The sequence below is a fragment of the Gobio gobio genome (assembly GCF_949357685.1).
Source record: "Gobio gobio genome assembly, chromosome: 5".
Classification (NCBI taxonomy): domain Eukaryota; kingdom Metazoa; phylum Chordata; class Actinopteri; order Cypriniformes; family Gobionidae; genus Gobio; species Gobio gobio.
In genome coordinates, this window is record NC_137101.1 from 33,418,220 (window position 1) to 33,438,771 (window position 20,552).

General features: G+C 38.3%; 1 protein-coding gene across 1 annotated transcript in view; it reads left to right on the forward strand.

Annotated features, from left to right (window-relative positions):
• Positions 1-20,552, forward strand: part of ptprr (protein tyrosine phosphatase receptor type R) — a 50,370-nt gene that overhangs the window by 6,647 nt on the left and 23,171 nt on the right. The window contains exons 3-4 of the mRNA XM_079818319.1: positions 3,929-4,072; positions 17,136-17,246. Of these exons, the coding sequence (XP_079674445.1) occupies positions 3,929-4,072; positions 17,136-17,246 (255 nt within the window). The remainder of the gene's footprint in view (positions 1-3,928; positions 4,073-17,135; positions 17,247-20,552) is intronic.

A 20,552-nucleotide genomic window follows, 5' to 3' on the forward strand; every position in this document is an offset into this window, starting at 1 on the left:
ATTTAAAATGCACTAGACCTAAATGTACTTTGTTTTTATGAGAGAACATTTAATTTTAAAATCTTTCTGTAGGCCTGTACATTATTATTTAATGCACAAATGAGTGGGGTCAAGTTAAACATTTTAGTTTGAATTTTATTTTATACTGTGCATTGTTGCAATGTGCTTAATAAATATTGGCATAATTTGTAATTGATTTATTCTTTGAAACTTTAATATTAATTTATGCAATTACAATGCCTTGATTTTAGTAAAGTTAGTAAACAGTCATAACCATAAATGCAATGGTACTAATAATTGGCATAATTTATTTCGGTGTTTCGGTTTTCGGTTTTCGGCCTTGGTTTCCTCTTTTTCGGTTTTCGGTTTCGGCCAAGAATTTTCATTTCGGTGCATCCCTACTTTGTACATAGCATAACTCTTGGCTGTGTCCAAAATCGCCCCTATACATTTACATAGTGCACGATTTGAGAATACATCCATTTGTAGTGGTGTCCAAACCCATAGCGGAAATTATTGAGTTCACTTATTCACTCCCATAATGCACATCAAAAATGAGTGTACAACCGATGTACACTTCCCATGCACTGTGAGCATTGCGCTGAATCAATTCATTCATCTCGTTAGAAGAGGACATCTGCAGTATAAAGGCCCTTTCACACCGGATGTGTAACGAAAAAGCGAATATTTTGTGTGCGAATAGTTCGCGTCAAACCCATTCACATCAGTGACGTTTCAGAGCTCCAACATTCCAAAACATTTGCAGCGACAGCTAAGAAAACATGGACACTTCATTATCCAGTAAAGACAAGCTTTTCATTTTCTTTAAAAGAGCGAAAAGAAGGTTTTGGGTGCACCCAGTCTTTAAAGGGGTGGTAAACCACGATTTCACTATTCTAACTTTAGCTAACGTGTAATGTTGCTGCTTGAGCATAAACAACATCTGCAAAGTTACAACGTTCAAAGTTTAAAGCAAAGGGAGATATTTGCTTTTAAAGAAATCAGTTTCTAAGAACTACAGCAAACGGCCAGCGGGCGACTAAACACATTCCTCCAGGGTTGGTGACATCAACAGGCTCAATATTTACACTGAAGTGCCATGTTTTCCATAGTGATGTTATTGAATGTTCAAACCAAGCCTGCCACACTCGTGTTGAAAACTGAAGCCAAAACGTCGATCGTCCCCAGGTGGTTGGTCCCAGTATAGCTCATAACCCCCGCCCCTCCATGTATTTTAATGGACACGAGACAAACTAAACAATCAAATTACACTTCAAATTATTTTTTCCCAAAGATGGCTTCTGTCATTTTAGGCAGTTTTTATAACGGTGATTTCATTTCAAGTGATGTTTTTTAAATAAGTTTGGTTTTATTTGATGCTTAAAAAAGGGGTGGGGTGGGGTGGGGGGGGGGGGGGGATTTGTGACGTCATGATTGACAGCTTCTCATAGTGAAGTAGTCACTGAGGCACCAATATACTGTTTTCAGGAGGAGATTGGAGTTTTCGCTTTCATTTCTACATTTCCGTAACTGTTTATTTCACACTACATAATTAATTGTTCTGCATCTGCGAGAGTGGACGGGCTTTTGATATTGCGGCTCTACTTCCTGCTCTCTACTGTGCAGACTCGGTCCCAAATCTGCGCAAGATATCAGCGCCATATTCGGACATTGGCGGCTTCACTTTTCTTCAGTGTAAGGTAGTGAAGACACATCGTCCATATTTTTTTACAGTCTATGGTTCAAACTGGCAAGCCTTTAAACACATATAATTGACAAACTTTCGTGAGGACGCTGTCTGCGTGTGTTGACCTTGGTGTGGTTGACTTTCTGTTGTTGAGTGTTTGAGTTCGCCTCTGTGTTGCTTCCTTGCCACTGACTGGACAGGGCGGAGTCATGTGACTACAATGGTGTACAATGGTGTAATGAAACGAATAATAATAATACTTTGTTACAGTACTTGAGTATTTTTGGGGTGAATCTGTACTTTACTTGAGTTTTTATATTTCTGTCAACTTTTACTTTTACTCCACTACATTTCCAGAGATGCCAACTCTCATGCTTTCGCCGTGTGACACGGTTTTGCCCGTTTTCACACGCACTCACACCACGTGTCCAATTTCTCATGCAAAAAAAAATCCGATCTTGGGCTGAGACTCTTTTCAAACTCCCCGACGGCATGGTGCTGATGAGCGCCACTGAACCCTATGTGCTTCTGTCCATAGATATGTATAAGTAGATGCCTCATTAGCGACTGTTTCTATGGGCCGCTATACGTTTTCCAACTGTCAAAACCGGTCGTGAACGCACTTTGTGAACATTCAAATGTTGCCTGTGCGTCTGCAACCCTAGTTATACGAATATCTATATCTGCAATAGACTGAAGCAGAGGATTTTATAGGATTTAGTTTATGATTAATGGTAGATAATTCTGCATATGCTTAAAATATTGGTTAAAGATCTTAACATTATCTTAACATCATTACTATTATTGATCATCAGAGAACCCTACAGACACATTGCTCAGCTTTTAAAGGGTTAGTGCACCCAAAAATGAAAACGATGCTATCCAGATTTCTGTAATTTCGGTCAAATGCAGGCTAATTTCGCTGCTAATTACTCGTATTCAGTATGTAAATATGCACATTAATGACAAAATAAGACGATCTAGCTGTTTTGGCGAAAAAAATAATAAATCATACCTGACACAGCAGTAGTTCTCCCCGCCACCATGTTTAAAGTTTATAGCAAGCCCATCTTGGGAATTTGGGTATCAAAATTATTTTGGAACTTCCCAGTGGTAAACACGACATCAGATGCATGCAATTGTTAACTAGGAAACTCGTGTTTACGATAATTCTAATAGCATGTGAAGGCAGCATAAGGACAAGCTCACACCACAGGACTGAATTACCTGAATTACTTTGGTGCCTGTGGTACTGTGGTACAGTTCCGACCAACAGCAGAAAAAAAAAGTTTTCTCTCATAAATTCACGTAAGAAATTCACTCAAGTGATTACGAGATTTTTCTGTTTTTATGCCTAACACAGTGATCATTCATTAACATATATTTTATTTATTTTTTCATGACCGTTTTATACCCTCTCTCTCACCCTTACAAATAATCAATCTGCTTTTTCTGTTGTGCTTGTTTACACTGAATCCAAATTTTACTTTGATAGCTATTCTGCTGTTACGAATACTGACACAGTTATTACTCAGTAGGCTTTTTTGATGTATATAAATGAGATCATGTGTTGATGTTCTGTCTGACATCAGAAAGCTGCAGAAGTTCAGAATAAATATTTGTTTCAGTAAAAGCTCTTTTTAACTGAGGAGGAAGTTCTGACTTCTGAAAGTTAGAGTATTTCATTGTTTTAACTGTACAATAATCTTTTCTCAAAAGATCAAGGAAAATGTGATTCCTTGTGATATAGGCCTTTAAAGTGATGCAAACGTTTACTCTTTCATTGCATCACACGGTTGCACCTGCTCTTCCTGTCTCAGTTCCCATTGTGGTTTGGGAGAGACAGCCAATGAAAGATTTTGTTTTTAAAGTTTTTTTTCTGATCTTTGATGTCAGTGTTCCTCTATTAGAAAGTTCTGAGGCTGTAGCTTCGGTTTCCACCACCAGAGGGCAGCATCCCCAATCAATCCTGGTCAATTTCTGTAGACCTGTGTAGATATGCAGTCTGGTAACACACTTATTGTGAAGTCTTGTTAGTTTAGCTGAAATTCTAGGCAGATATATATCCAGTTGATCATGTTTTTTGGAAAATATGACCATTATTTAAAATCACCATGTTATTAAGAGTATCATATAAATTCATTGTGTATTATATATTTTTACATGAGCTTTAAAACTGTTCTGTTGATTCTAAATGTCTTATAAAGGATATTCTTCATACACCATTCTTCATGTTTTTAGGAGGAAAATGATGACATAGAACTGTATGTGTCATCTGTTGGAGTATCAGAACCCTTGGCCCATGAGGAAATGATCCAATTGCTCAACATCAACACCCTTCACCACAGCTCTGGGCCGTTTGCAACCACCGAGGCGTCCACTGAGGTTTGTGGCCTAACAGCTCTAGTATGAAGTTACAGTCAGCTGTAAAACTACAAAACGTACAGTTTAGTCATTACAACTCTTGGTATAGTTTCAGTATGTTAATGGTTATGACAATGTTATTACAATGTAACATTGTTGCCGAGCATGGAGTTGCTGCTGCTAATAGATACACAGACAAGCTGCTGTGAACATCCCATATGGCAAAAAAAATTATATTTGTTCAAATATATATTTAAAAATATGTATTGCTTAAATATATTTAAAAATAAATAAATAAATATATTGTTGGCCTTTTATTGTATATTTTTGAATATATATATATATAAAACAACATTTAAAAATGAATTTTGCCCTCCATATTTCAATCTAAAAAAATACATTCACATGTCGCATTTGAAGAAAAACATCTAGGATTTTTTCTTGATTATGAATGTAACCATGGAACAAGACACTGCGTCCTAGGACTCTATGGGGAACGCCTCCAGCATGACCGGTGTCTGAAGCATGACAGCCTATTGCCGAGTTCACACTGCCCGATTTTATCCCCGATATTAACTCGCCGACAGGTTTTGCGAAATCGCCGACAAATGCCCCAAATCATAGGCAAATCACACTGCATGAAAAGTGGGGTTTTCGTCAGTATGTGGCACTGTAGATTGCCGTGAAACTTCAGGTTTACGACTGTGCACGGCAATTTGCAGGCAACACCGAAAACTACCGTAAATTGTCGGAAATTGACGTGGGCCTTGCTTGGCAGTTGTCCCCCCATGACCCCCCCTCCCCTTAATTCTAGGGGAGGCTTTATCATGTAAATGAACATGCTGTGAGCTACACAAATGCAAATCAGAGTAGCAGCAGGGGGAGTTTTATCTAGGTTCTGAATTTTTTTGACTAAAACAAGTTTAAAGTTTAAGTTAAAATGTTAACTTAAATTTAAGTTAAATGTACTCGTTTTAGTTCACATTACTAAATTTTTAGGCCAACCAGTTTGCTCCAATTTTTTAAGTAGATTCAACTTGTCCGGGCTCACAGTGTAGATTAATTACTCTGTATGTCATTAGCAATAACCAATGTTATGTAAAAAAAAAAAAATTACAGGACAGCAGTTCATGTCTTCAACCTTTAGAGAGGTTATGTGATGCAACAAGACAATGAACCAAAGCACACAAATAAATCAAGTAAAGCATACAGTTTACATACCAAAATAAATGTTTCCACCCTGCACTGTGAATGATTTTTTAAATGGCTATTAATCATAAATGTGAAAAGTACAAGTTTGTGTGTTTATAGTTAAGTCAGATTGTGTTTTTCTGTTATTGTCATTTAAATTGAGCTCACACCACATTTTATGAATTATCAATGCAGATTTTCAAAAGGTGGTTTCCTGGACAGGGTTTAAATTATGCCAAGAGTAGGCCTTAATCTAGTTAATCGTGAGTTAAAAAATTGTTGCCTGGAACAAAGATTAAGCACAGATTACTAACACCTGGACTATGAGTCCTGAACTAAAATAAACTGTATTCATTTACAGTTTTATCTAATTGCTTACACACAATTTCTGAAAATATGGCTCCATTTCTTGTAACTCTACACACAAAACACACAAAACATCAGACATCTCTTGCAAAAGCAACACTTTGTGCAAAACTATTTTAACTCTTCCAAAAATGTTGTTTTTGCATATATCTAACTACACACAAATATGCACAACTGAGGAATTTTACAGTTGAACTGAGATCAACTGAACTGAATCAACACTGAAGTCACTTAAGCTGAATATTGACACTATATTGGCTTGTTAGAGCCGGTTTACAGCAGAATTTGTTTTGAACTTGTTACTGAAGCTGCTATGAAACAATATATTTTGTTGTATGCATATTCTTTCTTTCTCAAACCTTAGTTTTGATTTCTAAGTGATCAATTTATGTATAAGTGTTTTCACACATGATCATTGGCTGTATGGGTCCTCAGTAAATGAATGTGGCATTTAAATGGCAAAAGTTATTCTTGTCTCTATGACTTATGGCTTCCTAAAGACACGTTTATGGGTAAATAAAATATTAATAATATAAATAAAATGAATATCAAAACATATTTTAAATATAATGAAGTCATTTTATTATAGCACTCATCAGATGTTCCTGGAAACAAAACAGAGACAGAACAGTATAAACAAACTATACAACAAACTAAACACCAAATTACAAAAACATTATTATGTGAAAGTGAATAAAGTTGTGTGTGTGTGTGTTTTCAGTTATAAATATGTGCTGTGTAAATTAGCCTATACTTTTAGAAATTATATTTAGCCTAACTTTAAAAAACAAACAATAACCCATATAGATAAATTATAATAATTGTATAATATTAAGCATTTACTTAATATACATTGTAACATTAGGCTACTTTACTCTAGCACAGTAGTCAGTTAAGCAATTCATTGATATCTTATATTAATATACGTAGCCTAGGCTACATCTAAAGGTAAGTCTGCTTTAAAAAAAAAAAATATTACACTTCAACATGTACAGAATGTACGCGTTAAGAAACACGTTCAAATGTGTCTTCTTAACATGTTAAAAAACTGTGCGTCGACTGTGCGTGTATGCCTGTTACACGACCAGAATGTGCGTGTCTACACATACAAAAGAAAAATTGCTGCGTTGACGCGGAAACAGGGCGTGTTGAAACGGTCATAAGTCATAAAGAGTATAAAGTTTCGTATAAAGAGATTTGGCCCCGGGCGCGTTCCATATTAGAGCCCTAGTCCAATGACGTGCGAGGTCGAGGTCATGGCCATGACGCGTAGAAGACGAGCTTTAAACTTTTTAGTTTTTTTACATTTCCTATGTTTTTTGCTGCTTTCCTTTTTCGTGATCAACAATGACAGGACACCGTCTTCAACTCAATCTCTACATGGACGCGACAAACTTTTTCGACTAATTTTCAGGAGGCTGTCTTCGTCTTCACAACTCTGAGGCAAACTGCAGGCGCTATGAACCACAGCATGGGTAATGTAACGTTACGATTTAAAGAATATGCTTTTATTCAGCTGTATAAGGAAATGTATGCGTTAATAGATCCGAGCTTAAAACTGCACATTTTGTTTTCACAGACTATCCTCGCCTCATAACGAAGCCGTGAGCTCTTATCTGCTTGGAGCGATTTCCGCGAGTCCAGATTTAACCGCTGAACACGACGACATTGTGTGTAAGTAACTTGTAATGTGTTTCTCATTCCTTGTTTAATTTTACCGTGACTGTTTTTATTAATACCAGTCTCATGTAATTGTTTTCCAGCTGCCTGTAAGACGTATTATGAATCGACACGCCGGAGCTTCAGATACAAACAACCTGAACTTACATAGCAGGCGGAAACTGTGAAGTTTAGCTCGGAGTCGATCAAGAAGAAAAAGGGTAAGATTTATTATATTAGATCCGTTTTTTGTCAATGTGAGTATTTTTCAGGTTGCTTATTGTCTTTATGGATTGTATTACAGTTGCTGGAAGCGAGAGTGTGCTGGATGAGGTGGACATTTGGGAGTGCGCGACCATTGAACTCATGTTTGACGAGGAAGACGGCTTTGTTGACGGGGTGTCTGGATGGATTGTGCGGCCACCGCCCTCTCGCAGCCTGGAGCTCGACAAACTTTACATTACATTACGAGACATTACTGCTGCACTGTACATAGTTGTGTGTTTAACAATAAAGCTCTTTCGTTGAATAAACAGCTGTGTTTTATAAATGAAGCCCTTTCTTTGAATGAACAGCTGTATGCTTATAAATGAAGCTCTTTCTTTGAATAAACGGCACGGTCCGTATAATTTTCCCATATATTCCTTGATGGTATGAATACTTCATAGCACAATAACATTAATATAAAACAAATTATTACAACATAAATTATATATTTATTATTATTATTGGGGTTTACATTTATAATGAGCCAGGGGGACCAATAATGATTGGTTTGCAGTGATCTGCCAACCAATCATTAGGGATTTTTCTTTTTTAAATGTAGTGGCTTCAGCCAATAGTGAGTGAGTAAATTCAAGTCTGGCCGTTGACTCTCTGGTTTCGCTGCTATTCATATGCTAATTAGAGGCGTCGCACCTCCGCGCGGTCTCTCAGCAGGGGGGCTCTCCACCTACGTCATGGTTCGTTTACGACAATTTGTGGCACAGACGAACGCGACGTTCGCTGCCTCTAAATTGTCGAAAACTGCCGAAAATTAGGGAGATTTCCGGGAGTATACAGGCGTTTACGGGGTCGAAAATCCCACTTTTCATGCAGTGTCAGTGCTCGTGCATGTGAGTGACAATCACGCAGTGTGAATTATCAAAGACGCGATCTGAGAGAATCGTAGACGAGTCGCCGACACCTGTGAGATATTTGGCATGCTAAATATTTGGCATGCGATTCAAACTTCTGCTGTGTGAAATGAGTTTTGACTGAAAAATACATCGGCGATGACCTACAGCCAATGAGAGAGCAAGATACAAGGCAGCGGGAGGTTCAGGGAGGAGTTATAGACCAGAATATCAGTATTTTAATAGATATATTTACAATTCTATCAAACAGAAACAAAACACAAACATTTGCTTGACCAGTCGCAACAGTAGCACATTTCAAAATAATTTATATACCTCAGACTCTCTTTGCAGAACACAATCCTTGCTCCCTGTGTCTCCCCAACCATTTTCTCCACCATGATCGTTTTTATTTTTTTCATTTTCGCTGCAAATCAGCGCTTTCTGCAGTTTATCATTTTTAATAATAATTCCAGTCTCGTGCGAGAACTCCAGTCTGACGCATGCGTGATCTCGCGTTGTTTACTTGTCACATCTCATGTGTGTTTGGCTGCAAAATGTAGTTTGCGCTACATTTGGTGTACATACAAACATACAAAGAGTTGTCGGTGATTCTTCCTATTGTAAAGTCATGCAGTGTGAAACCTCCTGTCGCCGATCCATCGTGCAGTGTGAACACAGCAGTGACTGAATGCTACCCAAGATAGTCATGCAGTGCGAAAAGAGCAGTGATCCGACCAGTTTGAAAATCGTGCAATCTGAACTCGGCATGAGATGTGACTACCAGTGTTACCAGAGTATAAAAGGGTGCCTGTAGCACACGTCAACAACTTCGTTATTTGAAGGAGATGTGGGCAGACATACCTGAAGCATGGTAACAAGACCTAGTGTCTCTTTCCCCTTCTCGGGGAACCATGGTTACATTCGTAACCTGAGACATTCCCTTTCAAATGGGAACTCGCACTGTGTCCCAGGATGCTATGAGAAACAAGTGCCCACTCTGCCGTTCTGAAGGAATGAATGCCATAACAGCCTACATAAAGTCAATGACTTCAGAGTTAGACACAGAGCTAGGTCCGGAGTCACAGTTCCCTGCTCCAGAAGGTACACACCAGCGGCTGTCGTGACTCTATTCCCTAGGGCCAGAAACCCTGGCTGCATACCCCGTGGGCAGAGCTCAGGGCCTGGTATTCTTCCGAATAGCTTCAAGGGAATATGGCCAAGGATAAGGAATCACTTCAGGGGACACTATACCCCTGACGAGTGGAGGTCTCAGGAGAACCACTCTCAAAACAAAAGGAGACCTAGCAATAGTTTTGCTAGGTCTCCTTTTGTTTTGAGAGTGGTTCTCCTGAGCCCTCCACTCGTCAGGGGTGTATTTGATGATATTTTCTTTTCACAAAAATATCATCAAGGATGCTTGCAGAGAGCCAATGACCTGATATACTAACCAAGGGGAGCTCTAAGAACAGAGGCCTCAGCAGGATGACTCTCTAAAGATAGAGGAGGCCTTCTACGTTCTATGCTAAGGACTAGTTACCAAGGAGGCTCAAAAAAGGGCATGACTACTCAACACTGCTATCCAAGCTGAGCTCTGGGGATTGAGGCCTCAGTCGAATGACTCTCTAGAATAAGAGGAAGCCTAGCAATGCCCACCTTGAAAACAGTTAACCAGGAAGGCTGAAAAAAGAGCCTACAACCTAGTCCACTGACTAAATGGAGCTCTGAGAGAGGAGGCTTCAGCGTGACATTCCTTATTTTTGGGCCAAAATGTATTTTTGATGCTTCAAAAAATTCTAACTAACCCACTGATGTCACATGGACTACTTTGATGATGTTTTTATTACCTTTCTGGACATGGACAGTATACCATACATACATTTTCAATGGAGGGACAGAAAGCTCTCGGACTAAATCTAAAATATCTTAAACTGTGTTCCGAAGATGAACAGAGATCTTACGGGTGTGGAACGACATGAGGGTGAGTCATTAATGACATAATTTTCATTTTTGGGTAAACTAACCCCTTTAACTACTTCTCACAGGGAGCCATGCGACTTGGTCATATTATCTTATGCAGAACACTAGGGAGCGGAGGTCTCACATGGCGACTCTCTAAATCGGGAGGAAACCTAACAACGCTTCCCTAAGAGTGGTTCCACCAAGGAGACACCCAGAACAAGCTCTAAGAATGCAGACTTCAGCAGGACGATTTTTTAAAATGAGCGGAGGCCTAACTACGTTCTACACTAAGGGCCGCTTACCAAGACAGCACAACAAGAGCTCTACAACTTGATACTGCTATCCAAGTGGAGCTCTAAGGAGCGGAGGCCTCAGCATGACAACTCTCTAGAGCAAAAGGAGGCTTAACAACATTCCACCTTATAGACAGTTTTACCAAGGAGACTCACAGAGAGCCATACCACTCAATGTCACTGTCTATAGCAGAATGATATTAAAGTCAGAACGAGCTAATTTCAGGGAGTGGAGGACCTTGCCCATAACCAGGAAGGTTCTAATCCATGCTCATCCTACATGACCAATAGGAGTTAACAGCTAAGGCTAGCTACAACCATTTTAAAACTTGTAGTAGGATTTGGTCTCTCGACACCAGCACTCTCAGAGGTGCCGCACAACATGAGGGGTTCGCCCAAGGCAAACAGACCACTTCCTGTACGGGTCCAGAGACCAGAAGAGCTCTGAGCTTTCCTGGTAGCAACCGAGCCCTCTCATAGGAAGTCAGGAATCCTACTATTAAGGAGTCCACTTTCACTCAACCATGAAGACATTGCCATCAAGAGGAGCCAGCTGAATGCTAGCTGTGACAACTCAGAAACAAATATCTTACAAATAAGGATTTGAAGGATCAAGGGTTCGTGAACTGGGGCTAAAAAAAACACTTCTTGTTGGGTTCTCGAGATTGAAAGAGCTTATCCCAGTGACTAGAGGACCCGACTTCAAGACCCAAATCAGGGGGAGGGTTCTGCAAACTAGATTGAAAAACCGCTTCCGGACAAATTCCAGAGATACTCAGCGGAGGGGGCAGATCTAATAATAACACCTGCCTAAACTCTCTCTGCATCTAATTCCTCAGAATTACACTTCACACATTAGTGATAGAACAGACTGTTAGAGCAGAGAACCTCCCCGCGAAATGGTCTCTGGTCTCTGTTCGCATCGGTAGTGATATCATAGACTGTCGTCCGGCAAATGTTATTGTCATGTTTAGACACGTGCTTCAGACACCGGTCATGCTCTTCCCCATAGCGTCCTAAGACGCAGTGCGAGTTCACTTCCGAAAAGGAACTTTATTTGTTGAATGTAAAATGTGAGAACATTTGAATAAAAATCAGCAAGGAACATACTTCACAATTGTTAAGTGTAGTCAGTTTTGGTTTCGTTTTCACTGTGTTCCTGAGTTCCTAGTTAGATTCCTTGGTTATTAATTAGCACTACACCTATTCTGTTTTACCTTGATTACCCTGTTTGTGTATTTAAAGCCCCAAGTTTTTTTCTGTTCACTGTCTGGTATTGTCAATATAAATGTCTATGTCTATGTTAATGTGGTTGTGTTTAAGTTATCTCCTGTGATCTCTTGAGTGTTTCTGTTGTGTATTTATTAAAGACTGTTTCCGTTTCTACTTCTGCATCATGTGCTTCTCTACACCACACCCTGAAAATAATTTTCATAAAAAATAACAATATTACAATACATAAAAAAAAATTATCTCTATTGTCTCCATTCCCCAATTTTAGAATTGACTGCAATACCCAAAGCCTTTTTGGACTCTTCTTGACTGCCACTGCAAGAGACAAAAATCAGCTATATTTTAACTGAAATTTTCTAGTAAAATTTCCTTTCACCAAGGTTTGACTTACCATATATTGTTTCCATGGTTGCCTTGTCAAGGGCACTTCTCTCTGCACCAATGTCGGTTTTGCTGTTCCCTCCTACAAAAGAAAATATACATTGAACATCTGAACAGGGTACAGAGGGTATGCACCATTGTCCTCTGACTAGTTTTGGAATTCCTGATATTTTTGTTCACATTGGAACTAAAACATAATTATAGGTATGTTGGATTTTAAAGATATTTAATGGCCATATTTTTTGGACAGTACAGTAAAGAAACTAATAATGGAGGAGAGAGAGAATTAGCCTTTTTTTTTTTAACATTTCTGTATTAAATTTGCACTTTTGCATCTGGGGGTGGCCAGAGAAATCTTCCTACTGGCAGCAAATTACCAGTGAAACAGCAGCAAGATCTTCATAAAATCAGGGTTATGCCACAGTCCAATAAAAGTGCAGATGGGAGTGGAAAGTTCTGTGGGTGATCTACTGACAACACACAAATAAAAAAACACAGATGCAGCAGCTCATTTGAATATTGCAACCTGTCAAGAGCAGAGCAAACTATTGTTGGGTCGCGAAAGGATACATTTTCTGCCAAATAATTAAGAGATAAAGAGCTGTTAGTGGATGTTCATCCATTCACATTCTAAACTGACACGAGTGGAGACAATTCTCTCTCTTCTACTCCGCACTCTCTTCAGTTCTCTGAAACTGTTGCAGAAAATAAAGGGATAGTGGAATCTCACAAAGGCTGATTCACTTAAAGGGATAGTTTAAGTGAAGTTAAATAAAAAAAAAATTAAATTAGCCCATAATTTACTCACCCTCTAAGTCATCCTAGGTGTATATGACATTCTTCTTTCAGACGAATAAAATCGGAGTTATATTACATAAGTCCAGGCTAATCCAAGCATTAGAATTTGATTATGGTAATTTGATTTGAATAGTTGCCCTGTTTTTGAAGTCCATAAAAAGTGCATCTGTCCGTCAAATAACGTGCTCCCCGCGGCTCCGGGGGGTTAATAAAGGCCTTCTAAAACGAATCGACGCGTTTGTGTAAGAAAAATATCCATATTCAAAACTTAACCAAATAAACATTCGGCCAACTGCCTTCCGTGGAAAAGTGTTGAATGTTGAAAGGGAAACTCAAGATGCGTACGTGACGTCATGACGAGCGTACCTGGTCGCGAATGTCTTTCGATCGGCAGGGGAACTTTCAACAATTTTTCCATAAATTGAACAGGGAAGGCGGTCGGTTGAAAGTTTACTTTATAAAGTTTTAAATATGAATTTTTTTTTTTTTAAATAAAAATGTTTCTTACACAAACGCATTGATTCGCTTCAGAAGGCCTTTATTAACACCCCAGAGCCGCGTGGAGCATGTTATTTGATGGGCAGATGCACTTTTTATGGACTTCAAAAACAGAGCAACTATTAATCAAATTCTAATGCTTGGATTAGCCTGGACTTTTGTAATATAACTCCGATTTTATTCGTCTGAAAGAAGAATGTCATATACACCTAGGATGACTTGAGGGTGAGTAAATCATGGGCTAATTTTCATTTTTGGGTGAACTATCCCTTTAAGCTACTTAATGGGGTACTCCACCCAAAAATTTAAATTCTCTCATCATTTACTTACCCCCATGCCGTTCCAGATGAATATGCCATTCTTTTTTTTCTTCTGTAGAACATAAAAAGAAAATCTGAGGTGTCGTATACTGTGGATACCTGTTTGGATTGTAAACATTTTTATTTATTTATTTATTTATTTCTGTTTGTTTTGGCATTTTTTTGGACACTTGTACATATTCTTCACTGTGGACGAACCTCTCTGACACTGTAAATAAATTCCACCTTGCACGAAGTGCTTTTGCGAGTGCACCATCATTTTTACATCCCTTTACGGACTCACATTTTTCCCCGAAGGCGAGCTGGTGGGCTCGTCTTCATCACATTTGGTCAACATTTTGGTCAACATTTTTTCGACAACTTCCTGTTCCCTTACCCGAACCTGCTCTGGGACCACTGCAGTCCAGACCAACCTGTTGAACTTCAGGGGAGGGTAACCGAACTGCAGTCTGTATCCCTTTTCTACAGTCGCAGGGCCCAAGCAGATATATTCGGAAGGCATAACCATCCACCGAGATAATCTGTTAAGGGAACCAGCCTCTCGAGGTTGGTCTCTGGTGTCAACCGAGCCTCGTTCCGAACCCCTGAAGCGGCTGACCGGCAGGGAGCAGTCGTAGACGTACTTAAAAAAAGAAATACCCCATTCCTTTGAGGAGTTATGGCCGTTTAAAGAAAACCACAGAAATTAGCTAAAACGGCTAAAGCTAGCGAAGTAAACTAGTAGAGAATGAATTCTGCTGCTGCTACAGGGATACGTTTGGGATGAGGAATCAACAGAAATATACTTGTTTGAAGACTGGCGTGGTCCTTTCAGTTAATTACCATTACAATATCCATATTAGGCCTACCGTTCTTTTCCCAAAATGCTGGGGCAGACCTGTCACATACCACAGACAATGATGAGCAGCTTCGAAGTCCGTTGGTTACCGTTTGTTGGTTGTTCCAAACTCATTCAAATTACTAAGATCATAAGTGTGCCATGATGCTAAATATCCGGCATGTTTTTCATAATTTTGAGAGTAGCTTAAAATTCTATAGAGGTTCTCGTTGGTTCTTGTTGATCGCCAACTAGTAGTGAAATCATCACAGATCCATTGATTTTAATTGGATTTTTATCATTTTTTTCTGTGGAATGAGTATACTATTTGGTACAGAAGTTCCCTTTCAAACCCTACAGCGAACGGCCGGTTTGGACTACATCCCTGTACATCCTGCTTTAATTACGTCAGTAGAACAGTTTGTTGACTAACCTCCGCCCACAAGAATACGCAGAAAAGGGGGCGTGGTCTTGTTGCTCCCGCGTGGAGAAGAGTAAGTGTTGCGTTTGTATAGTGTGTTTGTTGCCATGTCGTCGAGACGCTGTTATTTTCATCCCAAAGTCAAATCACCTTTGTTTGGCTTTCCCAGGGACGCTGTACTTAGAGATCATTGAGCGCATGCATATCCGTTATGGTAAGAGGCGTGACATTTCCGGGCAACGTGCGCTATGCTGCTGTCGAATCACAACACAGGAACCGCTGGCACAATCAGAACTCGTTACGTGTTTCTGAAGGGGGGACTTCATAGAACGAGGAAATTCTCAGGCCGTTTTTAGGACAGTGAAAACAGCGGTATACAGATAAGTAAATTGTGTGAAAAATACTGTGTTTTTTTACACGCGAAACATGAACACATGTTATATTGCACACTGTAAACACAATCAAAGCTTCAAAAAAACACGAAAAACGGCACCTTTAAGATAATGGCGCAAACACCAGTAAATTGATGAGTGCAAACCTTAATAAATCAGGCATATGCAACCATGTCCATGCCTCTCCAGCGCTAATTCTTCACTGCATGTATTTAGTAAATTTTGACAGTAGGTTTTAAACGCTGTAAGATTACAAATTTAAGTATATGTTTGAAATACATAGTGTTTTACAGTTTGAGGTACAGCCTAGGTGTTTGAGACATTAGTCTGTTGTCTTTATGCACTTCCTGACCATTTAGCATGACAAGCTTAGAGCAATACTGTCAGAGTGATTGGATTAGCATCAATGCATTTGAACGACACTGTTATGCTGATTGAATTAGGACTGATGACACGGTAATGTTTTGGGTGTGTTTTATACTGTTTGAGAGACTTGACGACCACAGCCGAAAGACAGCGCAAGTTCTCAATAAAGAATCCTGCTGAAGAAATATCCAAGTCTCCTGGTCTCTGCTTCGAGGAGGAAAATAGTTCCCAACAACGCCAAAAGATAATAAATAAATTCATTATTTTAAAGAAAAGTATATGTTATTGTATTATTTGCAATATTAAATATGATTTAAAGTTATGCTTCAACTCATTAAAGTGTTAAGGTGCTATTTCTACATGATTTGACCCTTACATTTCTTTCCTCTTCATTACCCAGGAGTCCCAATCTCTTTTCTTTTCAACATCTGAATCCCCATAACTTAATTGAAGTTTTTTAAGTTATATTAAACCTAAACTTATATTATATTAAAATCCAATAAAAAAATAAAATAATAATAACTATATTAATAATGACCTTCAAAGGAGGACCTTCACAGGAACAAGGTCATCTTTGAAGCCAATGCTATATAAATGTATTTTTTATAGCATCAAAGTACCTGCAAGTGTAAGGTTGCATTTATAGTTTTTAATTGACTTTTCTATTTACCTTCACGTTATGTAGACCTTTGATACATACAAGTTCACTTGACCTTTGGAACAGCATCATATTTGATATTGATGATGTTTTGTAATGCATTATTGTTTTTATAATGATATAATAAATAATTTATTATTTATATAATTACTGTACTGATTATTCACCATGTTTAGCTTTTTTGCACTATGACAAGTGCATTTATAAGTACAGAGTTGTTTCATGTAATCTCTCAATTAATATGAGATCATTATTATTATAAAACAACAAGAAAGATAACGTTGAAAATATTTTAAAGTTGAATATAGCATGTCACCTCTCAGGACCCTGCTGTCAACTACCCAAGTACAGGTGCATGTGTGTTGCAGGACATTTCATTCAGTGTGTGTGTGTGTGTGCGTGGGCAGATTTAGGGGTGGAGTCAGCCTCTGTCTAGCTCAATGTCTTCCTTAAGATCGCACTTGTTGATCCTTGTATCACTTTTACTCAGTCACAGTATGAATGCATGTTATGGCTCTCAAAACTCACACCCGATGTAGCATGCAGATCAGATGAGGTTTGACATTGTTGGGTCTGGACACTGTTGAAGTACTTTTGTTTCTGTTTTTGAACAGAAGAATGTTTTCAAAGACCACCATGAGAAGAACAGCATCTGGGGTAAAGACGGCTTCTACGTGCTGGTTATTTGCCTCACAATATTCATCATCATCTTCACCTGTTTAATGGTACGTATCTCTCAGTCTTCTACCATACAGTTGAATTGAATAGGATACGATGCCTTGTGGGAAGATTAATGAAATACTCTTTATCATCTCAGGAAACGTAATGGAGTTCTCAGAAATATTTTATTGATTTTTTAAACTTTGTCTCAGAAGATTCTCCTAAGATACCTTCATAGAAATAGAAAGAGATTAAAATGAGTAGACAGTTGTCATATAGTAGGTTGATAACACTTGAAGTGACAGCTCAATGAGAAATGTTTAAGTTTGAATTAAGATCTTCTGATATCTCGTCAAGTTTGATCTCTCCTGTTATTAAAAGTAGATACGATGTGAGATTGCTGGGGTCTTTATCAGGAGAAACATCTGAGAAGCAGGAAACCTTGGTTAAAGTTTCCATTTGCTCTCCATTCCGTCTCAGTGCTGTTTTGGAGAAAGAAATAAGATATTAAAGATATCTCATTTGTGATTTTTCTGTCCTACTGGTTTGAATATTGAATAATGAATTGAATTGACTTTATTGACTTGGAACAGTTCAAATACTTCCTGATTCATGCTTGTCTCAGCAAACACCCTTGTGAAATAAACACCAACGGTCATTGACATTAAATCTGAGATCGTTCAAGTCTGTACACACTGAAGGCACTCCTTGGGTTTTGATATATAGTGAGCAATAGTGAAAAAGACCTGAACAGAAGCAGAGACACAGGATATGATACAGAAAGAGTCATTGCAAAACGGATGTATTGTGGCAGAGGAAGTCGCATGGTTTCCTCTGGTGGTTCAGCACTTTAAAAGGATCAGCACTGCCATCTTGGTCACACCTGACTCCGCCCTCTGATTGGTCGATGTTTGCTCTTAATGTTTTAAGTCTGTCTTAAGTCTGGTGATGACATCATAGCATGTCCTCAGAGCACCCGCACTCACTTGCACTGACGGACTGAAGAGCTTAAGGAATAATTACCACGTTAAGCTGTGAGCTCACAATGACAGGGACTGCTGAAGCATTATTATAGCATTGTGATTCTGTAAATACTTGGACAGGAGGAGTTTTCAAACCCCTTCCAACTATATATTTGTACTTATATTGTGAAAGATCAAAATATTATAAATACGCTAACATTTTTGCCCTTGTAAAAACTTTTGCAAGTTTCATTAGACAATTCCAAAACCACATTGGTGTCCGGGGGAGAAAAAAACGGAAATAAAAGTGTTGTTGGTACAAAGGTAAAGTTCATTTGTTTGAAGTCAGCTAAAACCATGCCACATAGCTCATTATGATGATCAGAGACCTCTGGTGGAAAACCTGGGAATTCCTGTTTACAGATGTGAAGACATTTATTTTATGGTGAGAAAAAAACATTTTCACTCCTATTTTAATAATTACTGACCCAGAGGCATTGCTAAAATAGATGTAAAAGTAAAAAAATGTAAAAAAAAAAATATACTTTTAAAACCACAAGAAAGGAGATGACTTTGAATTAAATTATGGCCCTCCAAGCAATGTTGTATTTACTTTAATCTTTAAATGGACTGCATACGTTTTAATGTGATGCAGAGTTTAATGAAGATTATAATAGCTCAGTTAATTTCTCAAGATTTGAAACTGACTGAAGGTATTCAGTTTAAGAGACACTTTAAATTATGACATAGAAGAAAAAAAAATATTAACCAAAATTCTTATAGGGTTATTCAATTTAAATTGAGTCAATTTAAACTTAAATCAGAAAACATTCACTGTTAGTTTCTATGGATGTTATTGAATTACATACCTGTTCCCTCTTCTGTTAATGATCACCCTTGTGTATTTGAGTCCTTAGTTTGTCTCTGTTCTTTGTCTTGCGATAACGTAAGTGTATAGTGCTTCTAGGGTGACCACCATCAAACAAACCAAATGTGGGACAATTACTAAGTTTGTGTGGGACAATGTGGGACATGTTACCAACACTAAAACATAACCTGAAACTGTTACACAATGTCTATCTAACTTAATAAAAACATATGTATTCTGCCTTTCAGATGATAAGAATACTTTGTTCTTTAGTCCCTTCCAGAAAACACCATTACATCACAATGTATTTTACATGTCATTTAAATTCAACATCACTGAGCCCAAAGGCAGCAGGCATCAGATATGACCAAGTCCAATAGTGAACAAATAAAATATAAAGCAACAGGAAATTAGTTCATTGCCAGTCTTATATATTATATTATATATTAAGAATATAACCAATTTACCGAATTATCCATTCGTTTTCTACATGGAACGAATCACCGCTCAACATTTTGATTGACAGTCGTTTCAACCTACTAGTGACCGTGTTTACTCCTTTCTTTTCAACCATTGGATAGGATTTTAAAAACGGCTGTTGTATTTGCGCTGTTAAATATGTCTAGGTGAAAAACGATGCCGCAAAAATAAAATAAAATGAAATGCTTTCTTAAAAAGGCAAAAGGACGCATGCATGTTTTCTTAATATGATAATTATAAACCAACAGACTGATGAAAATGCGGGACATTTTCTCAATATGCGACGTGCGGGACAAGGGGTGAAAATGCTGTGCGGTACAACGCAAAGCGGGACGGGTGGTCACCCTAAGTGCTTCTAGTGTTTATAAAAAGTTAGTTTGTTCATCACACTTCTTTCTCTGAGGATTTCACTACTGCATGGGTGCCCAATCCTGCTCCTGGAGGGCCACTGTCCTGCAAAGTTTAGCTCCAACCCCAATTAAACACAGCTGAACCAGCTAATCAAAATCTTACTGTTGTGTTGAGGCAAGTTGGAGCTAAACTATGCAGGACAGTGGCCCTCCAGGACAGAGTTTGGACACCCCTGCTCTACTGCAACCCCTGACAATATGTGAACGTATTGAGTGAATTTTTATGGACAAATCTTGCACTGTATCTTGTAAGTTGTTTAGATTGAATGTAGAAAATAAAGCTAAATTACAACCTTCCTTGCAAATGCCTAGATATAATAATAAAATAGATTTTTAAAATATAATAATACAAAAACTGACCCATTATGTTAAGTTTAATTAATAGGTGTTTGCAGACCTGACAAACCTGAAAACATCTCTTCTGCAAAAGCTGCAGTATATATGCACATTTATATGCCAGTGTGTCCTGCATCTTCATGTGAACATTGTGCATTGGTACTACAGTAACAGGGATTTGATCTTAACTCAACTCCCATCTTATTCCATGAATGTGTTTAGAGTTTTTCGATGAGTTCACCAATGTGCAATTTTCAATCAGATTGAAATTTTGCTGTAAAGAAGCTTTAAAAAGACAATAGAGCTCTGGAGGTT